Source organism: Eulemur rufifrons, chromosome 2 (genome assembly GCF_041146395.1).
Source record: "Eulemur rufifrons isolate Redbay chromosome 2, OSU_ERuf_1, whole genome shotgun sequence".
NCBI classification, from domain to species: Eukaryota; Metazoa; Chordata; class Mammalia; order Primates; family Lemuridae; genus Eulemur; species Eulemur rufifrons.
The window spans coordinates 127407537-127419132 of NC_090984.1; the positions used below are offsets into that span (position 1 = coordinate 127407537).

Genomic DNA, 11596 nt, shown 5'->3' on the forward strand with positions numbered 1-11596 from the left:
AGGGGGAGGAGGCCACTCAGAGACATGTCTTCAGAGGCAGCAGAGGGGCGGGAGCTTGGACAGGCTCTAGCCCAGCCTTTGCTGAGGCTCTCCGGGTCTGTCTAATTATGACAGTGTCATTTATTGTCTTTGTAAGCACCTAAGTGTAGTTTATAGGCTGATGGGGGGGGGGTGTCGTCTACTGGATTAAAACAGATAACTGGGAGGAACCAGAGGAGTCTCTGGAAAGTCTTATCTTTAGTGGGTCGTCGGCGGGCCGGGCGATCCATTTCTCAGGGAGTTGATCTGGGGTCGCCTTTTGATCCACGTGTGATGGATCCAGTGGCGCTTTCCAGCAACCCTCACGGCTGTTGGCGTGGTGAGGGCCACTGGCAGGGGTCCAGTCCAGCCGGCCTCTAAGCTGGCAGGCAGAAGTTTTCTTATCCAGACGAGGTCTCCAGCCTGTACCTGAAATAGAGCTTTCTCAGGAGTGGGGTTAGTCAGCTGAACATGATTTTACATAGGGTTGTGCTTTTGACATACGGAGTGTATCTGGTTTTTAGTAGGGCAAAGGGAAGGAGGCTTACTGAGTCTGCGCCAGGCTCCAGCTTTAATTTGTTTAATGTTTTTTTAAAGTTTTATTTATCCTTTTTATCTGTCCTGAACTCTGAGGCCTATAAGCACAGTGCAATTTAATAATTGAGTCATTTGGGCAATGAACGCCGGGCCATGGTTGGACCCCAGTGCAAGTGGGGGGCCAAATCGGGGAACAATTTCAGCCACTAACTTTTTTGAAACTACCTGTGTTGTCTCTGACCTCATAGGAAAAGTTTTCACTCATCTAGAGAAAGAATAAATATAAGCAGGTAGTGATATCTGTATTTGTCTAGTTTTACTTTTGTAAAGTCCACTTTTCACTGTTCCCCCGGGGTTGTCACCTTACCTGGTCCCAAAGGGGAGATTAGTGCTTTTACCTGAATTGACTTGTGCACAGGCGAGACATCTCGGCGTGACCTGCTGGGCCATCTGAGGTGGCCGGGGAGTGCAGTAGTCCCTCTGGAGAAGTTCGGTCAACTTGGTGCTGCCAAGGCGGGCGTTCTGATGTATTTCCTTGATTAGGTCTCGTCCTAGGTGTTTAGGGACTAAGACCCTATTGTCCAGGATTTTCCAACCTCCTGAATCAGTTTTAGTCTTCAGGGCTTTGCTTAATTTAACTTTCTCTTTGGTGCAGTTTGGGGAGTTTGGCAGGAGCCGTTCTGGCAGAACAGGGAGAGTGAGGAGAGTCCCCACTGGTTTTTGTGTGACTTTTCTTGCTGTCACGTCACTGAAAGCATCGTCTCTCGCCACCGGGGAGTCAGTCCGCACTTTTGGTGAAGTGTCCCACGTACCTGTGCCGTTGCAAAGGCTCTGCCCCGTCCTGGGGCCTGGGTCAGGGCTATGAGTTCAGCCTTCTGGGCTGGGGTTCCATGTCCGAGAGCCTGTGCCCGGGTAACCCGGCCTGCAGTCACGACAGCCGCCCCTGCACACCTGGCTCCTTCTGAGACGTAGCTCTCCCATCTGTGTATAATTCTTCATCGGGGTCTGGCCACGGGCGGTCAGTGAGGCCAGCTCTCAGGTTGGTGACAGACTCGAGCGTTTTGAGACAGTCATGGAGTGGCTCCGACGGCTCATCTTCCGGAAGCAGGGTGGCAGGGCTGAGGGAGGCTGTCTTTAGGAACCGGATTCTGGGGGGTGTAGCAACAGCACCTGATCTTGGGTTATGCGGGAGTTTGAAAGCCACCTCTCGGGGGGGCTTTTTAGTAGAGCCTCCACTGAGTGTGGGGCATAATTATATATGAGTCTTGCCCCAAAATGAGCTTGGAGGCTTCCTTTGCCAAGACGGCAGTCACAGCAATGGCCCACAAGCAGCCTGGCCAGCCAGATGCTACAGGCTCCAGCCTTTTAGACAGGTATGCACCCGGTCTGTTCCAGGGCGCTAGTTTTTGAGTTAGGGCCCCTTTGGCCATCCCTCGGTTTCAGCAACATATAACTGGAAAGGCTCGGTCAGACCGGGCAAGGCCAGCGCAGCGGCACTCACAAGTGCCGGTTTGAGGCTCTTAAAGGCTTTAGCCTCCTTTTCAGTCCAGACCAGAGCATCTCTCTTTCCCCCTATGCTGGCATACAGGGGTTTGTTATCTCAGCAAACTCGGGACCCAGAGTCTGCAGTACCCCACTGCCCCCAGGAACTCTCGTACTTGTCTCTTAGTTTGGGCTGTGGGATCTTCAGGACAGCTTTAATTCTACTGGTGGGGACGGTTTGTTTGCCTTTCTTTAGTTCGTACCCTAGGTAGGTTGCTGTCTGGGTACAAAGCTGAACCTTTTTAGCCGGAACACGGTAGCCCAACTGAGCTAATTCTGTTAGCAGGTCCTCAGTAGCCCTTTTATATGTGGCGTGATCCTTGGTGGAACTGGTGTTTATCAGAAACTCTATAGGTTTGCCCCCCACATTCAGAGTTACCTTGGGCTCCTGGGGGCTTATCAGAATGGAGCCCCGGCCCCGTCAGTCTGTGTCCTCCATGAGGACCGGCACAGGCTTAGCCACCTCCTGCTTTCAGTGACGACATTCGTTTTGCCAGTGCCCATGCTTTTTGCAGTAGGCACACTGGTCATGGCTTAGGCTGGTCTTCCTCCTCCTAGCATCCCCCTCTGGTCTTTTGGGCCTCTTGCCTTTTTCACTTTTATATCTTTCTTGTTTCACTGTAGCGGATACAGGAATTTTGACCATCCTTTCAGACTGCGCAGTCCCAGGATGTTTTCTGTTGTTATAAATCTTCTGAGCAATTTTTATTAACTCAGACAGCAATTTTTCTTTAAATCCTTCTAACCTCTGCAGCTTTCTCCTACTCTCTGGGGCCGAGTGAGTGGCAAAGGCAATATTAATGGTACGTCATTTTCTGGTGCCTCTGGGTCTATGGGAGTATACAGGCGGTAAGCTTTAAAAAGGCATTCCAGGAACACCGCTGGGGGCTCGTTAGGCCCCTGTATGGTCTCACTTACCTTGGACAGATTAGTCGGCCTTTTAGCCGCTGTCCGTATGCCTCGTAGCAGTGTCTGCGATACCGATTGAGAGCCTCCTTACCGCGTTCCTCATTTGGGTCCCAGTCCGGGCTCGTGGTGGGGAAGGTAAATGCAGGTTACCCGTCAGGGCCAGGGATTGTCTATGGATGACAAAACTCTAAGAATAGCCATGGGCAGAGAGACAGTTGACAGAGTTGGTTACTTTATGGCATACAACTATGTACTGATAACCATAATTATTACTGATTACATATGTGAAGATATATCCATATTTTACAATTAAGAACATACATTAATAACATGTTTATAGAAATATAATCCCAAGAAAGGTAACAGCATCCATTCAGAGCTCTGAGCACTTGCTGGCCACTGCAGTGGAGGACGCCAAAGTGAGCATTTTTATAGAACTTGTGCAGCTTCTGGTATTTTGAAGGCCACAGTGGAACCACGACCTTCAGGATAAACTGATGATCTTGGAGAGTTACAACCTTCCACTCATGACATGCGACCGAGGAGTTAGGTCTTCCTTCTCTTGCTTACAACACTGACTCCCTCTGCCCCTGACGTCCAATAGGCACTTTATGCTGCTTGCCGGCTAGAAGGAACGTTGAGCTCTGTGTGCTGTGCTGCATTGTGCTGTCCAAGACAAAATATTTTACGTATTTTTGGATTTCTTCAGAAGTGTTGATAATTAATGTCAATTTGGGGACAGGAGAAAGTGACTGGAACACATTCTCTAACTTTTGTGCAGGTGAGAATATTTTCTCTCCTTACCACAAACATATCAAACTCAGAGACTGCAGAGGGAAACACAGAATCGTGAATTCAGAGAAGTTCCCAAGAGGAAACCGTTTTCTGGAGAGGAAGCCACGACCCTGAGAGGAAACCAGCCCTTACCCTCCACCTGCACCTGCCCTGGGCTGACTCTGCTCCTTGTGTCTTGGGCGCCCCCTGGCGGCACCGCGCTGCCCTGCAGGAGGTTTGTGTCTGGGCTCACACTGAAGTCCCCTCACTGTGTCTCTTGCACAGTAGTACAGGGCCGTGTCCTCGGTTCTCAGACTGTTCATTTGCAGAGACAGCGTGTTCTTGCTGTTGTCTCTGGAAGTAGTGAATCGGCCCTTCACGGCGTCCGCATAGTATGTGCTACCACCACCATAAATAATTGAGACCCACTCCAGCCCCTTCCCTGGAGCCTGGCGGACCCAGCTCATGTAGTAGCTGCTGAAGGTGAATCCGGAGGCTGCACAGGAGAGTCTCAGGGACCCCCCAGGCTGGACCAAGCCTCCCCCAGACTCCACCAGCTGCACCTCACACTGGACACCTGCAAACACAGACACAGCCTGGTCAGAAACTGCCACACACATCCCTGTTTCTCTCACTCACATCCACTCACACACCCAATATCTTCAGTTCTCCATGAATTACCTTTTAACAGAGCCACAAGGAAAACCCAGCGCAGCCCAGACTCCATGGTGAGTGTCTGTGTTCAGTGCTGATCACCGAATGGGGACACCTGGGAATGGCGGGGCTGGGGCTCCTGTCCCAGAGCTGCAGGGTGAGGACTGGGCTGGTTTTCATCAGCAGCGGGAGGGCCCTATTTGCATGTCCCCTGCTATATAGCAAGTGCCGGGGTGGGACAGCTGAGGGAGGACAAGGCCGAGAGAAAAACTGTGTGACTGTACTGTGATAAATAATTAACTTCTCTTTACTTATCTAATTTACAAACACACATAAACCATGTGCTGTAGGTGTCAGTGTTTCATGTATTTTACAGACATAAACTAAACCCTAGATGCATATAGAGCTTGTCTGGTATGTCCAGGAGCACATATCCGGGAAGATTTAGGCTCAGTGTCTGGGCCTATAATCCCATCCCTGGAACCCACTGCAGACCAGAGCTGGACAAGCCTAGGGTGCTTTCTGGCTCCTTGACTCTGTGATGAGAATATAAAGCAAATTTATGCCTTCCTGGTTTTACTTAAATAATATGTGCCAAATATTGGGAACACACAGGGTCAAAGCAGAAGCATTTTCATGTACTTAATGTTTCACTTATTTTTACCTATTTGTCCATCACTCCTTCCCTAGCAAATCATCTATTTAACTGTTCAAATTTAGTGATGTATAGTTGATGTACAGTTTCATTAACATATTTTAACTGTGCAAATTAAAAGTATTGACGCCATCATCACCCTGTCTGTGATATTGAAGAAATCGGTTTCCCTCAATATTTACACTTAGTTATTTATTATTTTTGGAGACAGAGTCTTGTTCTGTTGCCCGGGCTAGACTGCCGTGGCACCAGCCTGGCTCACAGCAACCTCATACTCCTGGGCTTAAGCAATCCTCCTGCCTCAGCCTCCCGTGTCACTGGGACTACAGGCATGCGCCACCATGCCCAGCTAATGGTTTTGTATATATAATTTTTTTGTTGTCAAGCTAATTTCTTTCTATTTTTTTTTTTCTTAGTAGAGACAGTGTCTAGGTCTTGCGCAGGCTGGTCTCGAACTCCTGACCTTGAGTGACCCTCCTGACTCGGTCTCCCAGAGTGCGAGTATTACAGGCGTGAGCCACTGCACCTGGCCTCAAAGTTTACACTTGTCCTTCCAAAATTCCTCCTCCTTTCTCCTTCCCTCTCCCTCCCTTTACCCAGGCAAGTGCTAATATAGTTTATGTTACTTCAGTTTTCACTCTCTAGAATTTATGAGTGGAATCACGTAGCAGGTGCTTTTTGCTTCTTTGCTCACAGCACACACTGTGGACGTGGCCACGCTGCAGTGAGCATGACACAGTCATTGCTGTCAATGATGTAGTGTCCTAACACATCATTTGCAAAATATGCTTATTTAATTAAACTACTGGTTAATAGTTTGATCGTTTCCAATTTCTTGACATTAAGGATAAAGCTTATCCTCACCTGGGAGAAGTAGACAGCTGAGAAAAAGCTCTTCTTCTTACATCAGCCACAACAATAGCAACATCATCGTCATCTATAAAGCATGACTGCGGGAGCTGCGGATTAGCAAATTTTATTTAATATTTCAAATAGCAGAAGTTATTTGACCAAGAACAAGCCTAATATCTGCGCAGAGACCAGGACTTGCAGGGAGAAACAGGACCAGAGCATTAGCTTATTAGGCACAGCCCAGCAGGCGGCATGTGGGCTGGGACAAGACGACACTGGACATAGGCACTGGATCGCGGGAAGCTGCACTTGCTAAAGGGATTGCAGTTTAAATTTTCCAGGGGCCAAGCAAACCCCCAGCACATACAGAATCATCTCTGCAGAGAAGCGTTTGCTCCTGAATGACCGACACAGCGTAGGAAACACAAAACCCTTTCATGGCACAAGGGTGTGGATTGCGGGTGGCTGATTCGTACTCCAAATATTGTACTGAAAGTTTATGGAGAACAGAAAAGTGAAAAAAATTAAGGCTTTAATTTGCATTGAATTCAGGTCCTGAGTCATCCCATTTCAGATGAACGAGACCTGGGCATTACAAGGAGACAACCTGGACTCCTGAGGAAGAAGAGTGACAGGCAGAGACAGGAAACCCCAGGATCTGAAAGGAAACCTCAGTTTCCCTCCGCACCTGGTCCTGAGCTCTGTGCTCAGGTTGTTCCCGGGCGCCCCCTGGCGGCCACGAGCGCCCCTGCAGGGAGGTCTGTGTCTGGGCTCACACTGATGTCCCCTCACTGTGTGTCCACAGTGAATCCGGCCCTGTCCTTCGTGGGCACAGAGCTCAGCTGCAGGTTCTTGGACATTGGGGTACAACTGGTTCTTGGACATTGATCAGGACGTGGCAACTCAGCTCTGGAGGGACACGTTGTAATTTGTGCTCCCTACGTAGCATGTGTCCCTGACGCAGTCCCATGTCTTTCCCCAGGGCTGGCAGATGCAGCTCTAGCAGTAACCACATCATGTGATGAACAGTCCAGAGATGACCCAGGTCAGGGAGAGTGTCTGAGATGGCTTCACCAGCCCTGAGCCCGACTCCTGCAGCTGCACCTTGGAAGTGACACCTTAGGACATGGAGCCTTAGTCCCCGCCAGCCATGTGCAGCAGTGGCCATCGCACCTGGTGCACGTCTGACCTCTGAGACGCCTTGTGCAGCTGGCAGCAGGCCAAGGAGAGGACACAACAATCTCGTTTTCTTCTAGACCACAGCGCCGCCTTCCCCAGACACCCCGGCCTGTCTAAGGAGGGCGTTGTGACCTTACACAGCCCATTAGCAGATCTATTCTGTCCTGGAGACTGAGGAGAAATCTTCCCACGGGGAAGCCTCGTACTCACGCAGGGAAGGGACTGAGATCTGGCTCATTTGGGTCCTTCCTGCTTTCTTTCCCTGAACCTCCCATGTACTGGGGTTCCCGTCTCCCCTGAGAGATTGTTACGTTACCGCTGTTATGTGAGAGCCTGACCTGCCCTTCCCTCCATCCAAAAGGAGGTGACTGCAGAGGATGTTGCGTGGGAAAGGCCAGCTGGGCTGAATGGCGTCTGCTTCCAGCCCATACCTGAACCCTCCTTCTCTTATGTAGATCCCGACACAGCCGGGTCCCTCCCCACAACGTCTCCAGGAGTTTCCCCAGGCCTTTTTCTTCTTCCACACTCAGCGTGTCCTGGACATGCCACAGGCCTTCCCTGAGGTCTGTGGCCAGGCCCAGCCCTGCGAAGGGATTCCATCCCTCAGAGGGCACCAGGGAGGATGTCACTTGGAGAAGCTGGATGTTGTGTCCCCGAAAGAGCAGGACCTCAGCTGTGCAGCTCTGCCCAGAACAGGGCTCGGAGAATCTGCCAACATGGAAACAAGTGGCAGAAAACACTGGAAGAATATGATGTGAGTCCAGTTATGGGCATTTCCTTGGAATAGTGGAGCCGATTCCCAGGGATTCGGAACGGAGTGTGTTCAGGGAGGGTCTGTGGCTGAAGAGGAACACAAGACCGGACGAGAAGTGGCCACCACGCAGACTGCAGAAGATCGGGGGTCGGGGCAGGAATCAACTCCTGACAGAACTCAGGAGTTTACAAAGTGTCTGATGTAACAACTTTCCCGATTTTATTGCATTTCACCAGTGATGTTAAATTGGACATTTCAGACCTGTATTGACAACAGAAATAGAATGTGAAGTCTCCTCTCTGCCTGTTTTAAAACAGCCACAGGACATGCTGAAATGCTGTCAGAGAAAAATGATGCAGGATGCGGAGCCCGTGGCCCTCAGACCGCAGAGCCGGGCGGCCCCCCCTCTCCAGGGCCTGTCCTGGAAGCAGCCGTGGATGCCGTGAGCAGAAGAGACAGCGGAACAAAAGATGGCACAGCAGTGACCAAGCACATTGACAGCAGTAGGTCCCTTCGTGTGCGATCAGCGAGAAGGCTCTGAAGAGAAGAAGTGCCCGATCCGCTCCCTACCCGGAAGTGTTCAGGGTGCGTGGACGGTGACAAGGCTGACACCCGTCAGTACCCGGGGGATGCCTTGCTGCTCTGTCGGTGAAACTCTGCTCACCAGGGGTCCAAGGTATTGGGTGTCAAGAGTGACACAGATTTTCCCAAACTCTCAGCTATTCCTTGTAACACATGAGCCTCAGGCGAATCACGTTCCTTGCTACTTTTAAACAAGGCACTTTCAAGTTAAAGAGACTTTACCAAAGTGATTATAACGTCCCATGCACAGCAGATACTTCTGTAACCTTAATCAAACGTATCTCTCTGGTTTATACCGTTGACTATTCTATGATATTGGATGATAAACCCAGAAAATACCTGTATATCCTATTTTATATTGAGCAGGCTAAAATTTCCATAGACATGATATAAAAGTTTGCACAAAAGTTATTGAAGTTCCAACACACTCTAATAGATGAAAGGGATCCACTACCCAACTTCCCTAAATTACTTAAAGCCAAAAGCAAAGGAAGGTCTCAAACCTACACCTGAATGTTCTCGACACCTGAGAACAGCCAACTGAATTGTTGTCCCTCACTGTCTCCTAATTCCTAATCGCAATACCCCCCTGCCACCAATGCCCTGATGCCACTGTGTTGGGGGAGAGAGTCCGTGCCCTGCCCTCCTCAGCGCGCGCTAGGATGGGGCAGGCAGTCACTGCGGGCCTTCTCGAGGGCAGGCTCGGTTCCTGACCCACTGTCCGCTTCCACCCTCCCTAGAGCGGCCTCTTTTCCCAGGCACCATCGTTTGCCTTCCTTGGAATTCCACAAATGAGTCGGCAAGTTATGGCACCAGAATAATAGATGCATGTCTGTATCAATTTGTCAAAACCCACAGAAGTGACAGCACCAATGGCGAAACCAAATTCAAGCTGTGGATTTTGGGTAATGATGATGTGTCAACGTAGGTTCGTCCATTGCAACCTATTTATGAACCTGTCACGGTGTGTCCACACCGAGGAAGTTCCCACGTGGGCAGGCCGCAAGTAAACGGGAACTCTCTGGACCTTCTCTCGATGTTACTGTGAACTTAAAACCACCATAAAATAAATTTCATTTAAAAGAAATAAGAAAGACATTTTGGCCATTTCTTATGTGTTAAAAGGCATGTACCATGTGATTAAGAATTCTTACTCCAGGCCGGGCGCGGTGGCTCACGCCTGTAATCCTAGCACTCTGGGAGGCCGAGGTGGGTGGATCACTCGAGGTCAGGAGTTCGAGACCAGCCTGAGCAAGAGCAAGACCCCGTCTCTACTAAAAAAAAATAGAAAGAAATTATCTGGCTAACTAAAATATATATAGAAAAAATTAGCCGTACATTGGCACATGCCTGTAGTCCCAGCCACTCGGGAGGCTGAGGCGGTAGGATTGCTTAAGCCCAGGACTTTGAGGTTGCTGTGAGCTAGGCTGATGCCAGGGCATTCACTCTAGCCCAAGCAATAAAGCGAGACTCTGACTAAAAAAAATAATAATAATAATAATTCTTACTCCAATTTATTTACCCAACTGATGTTAAAACTCTTGTTCACGTTAATAACTTAATGGAAATGCTTGTACTAGCGTTATTAGCTTGAGTCTTCTGTAATTCTCTAAGCTCTGTTGATACGGTGACAACTGAATGAAATCTTTGCAATGTAATTAGACTGCATACACGTGTCACATATTCCTTTTCCTCAACTAACTAACCCATGTTGGGAAACATTTCAACCTAATGTCCCTCATCATTTTCTCATCCCCAGCACAGCTACGTCTCCCTCAGGGTTTCTGACCCCTCAGGATGTGGGTTGTCACACTGTGTCTCTCGCACAGTAATACACGGCCGTGTCCTCGGGTCTCAGACTGCTCAGCTCCATGAAGGCTGTGCTGCTGGACGTGTCCCTGGTCATGGTGACTCTGCCCTGGAACTTCTGTGCGTAGTTTGTTGCTCCATTGCTAGGGTCGATCCGTCCCATCCCCTCCAGCCCTTGTCCAGGGGCCTGTCTCACCCATTCCATGTAGTAGCTGGTGAAGGTGTATCCGGAAGCCTTGCAGGACACCTTCACGGAGGCCCCAGGTGGCCTCACCTCAGCCCCGGACTGCACCAGCTGGACCTGGGAGCGGGCGCCTGTGCAGAGGAGACAGGACTGGGTGAGACCCCCTGGCTGGGTCCGGGCCCCTCCTCACCCTGGGACTGGGGAGCCCCTCACCTGTCGCTGCTGCCACCAGGAAGAGGATCCTCCAGGCCCAGTCCATGGTGAGTAGCTGAGCTGCCAGGGGCTTCTCCACAGCAGGGACGTGGTGGTGGGGTGAGGCTCTCGGGGCGCAGGCATAGCTGTATGTACCCCAGCAGACCTCAGGCCATTTGCATATTCATGAGGCAGGACGTTTCATAGCCCTAGACCTGCCCCAGTGTGAGAAAGAGAACCGAGATGATGCGGGGGCCACGCAACAGGGCGATACCGAGGACAGGTGTCCCTGCAACCCCCTTGACTCCATGTGCACAGAGGTCCTCCCACTGAGGGACAAGCCGCCAAACACATGTTCTTCACTGTGAACCCACATGGGAAATGCACGGAGAGCCCTGGGACCATCTGTGCCATTTTATACCCAAAGGTCTTGTCCTTTGGATCCGTGAGTTCCCTGAAATTTTCTGCCCATTTGTATATAAAAATGTTCCCTTGCCCCCAGCTGCTTACTCTTAGCACATGCAGGAGGGCTAGAGACGCTTTGTAAATGTGGCTTTCATTAAAATATTGTGTTACTTAAACACAGCTGTGGAGGAATAATACATCATATAAAATTCTTGTTTTCGGTTTTTTAAAAAAGGAAGAGCCAGTCCCCAGGAGGAACCCCTCCCCACCTCCTGTGCGCCTGCTGCTGGCGGCAGCCTGTGCTGGGTGCTCCTGAGCGCCCCCTGCAGCCCAGCCCTTCCGGCAGGGGAGGTTCCTTCTGGGCTTGCAGAGCATCTTCCTCCCAGTGTCCCAGCCCAGGGTGACCTGGCTGTGCCCTGGGTCCCATGCTCCTTCACTGACAGCATGTGCTTTTGACTGGAAAGGGTGAACTGGCCTTTCTAAACCCAGGGAGCTCTGCAGGGAGGCCCCAAGCAAGGATTCTGTGAGAGCCTCGGGGAGTCCCTTCCCT

At 50.4% G+C, this 11596-nt stretch overlaps 1 gene segment (V, D, J or C); it reads right to left on the reverse strand.

The window, feature by feature from the left end:
- Positions 1 to 10263: 10263 nt before the first annotated feature.
- On the reverse strand, positions 10264 to 10708 carry LOC138398931 (immunoglobulin heavy variable 1-2-like). The segment is given in 2 exon segments: positions 10264 to 10580; positions 10663 to 10708. Coding segments are annotated over 2 exon segments (363 nt in total).
- Positions 10709 to 11596: the final 888 nt, after the last annotated feature.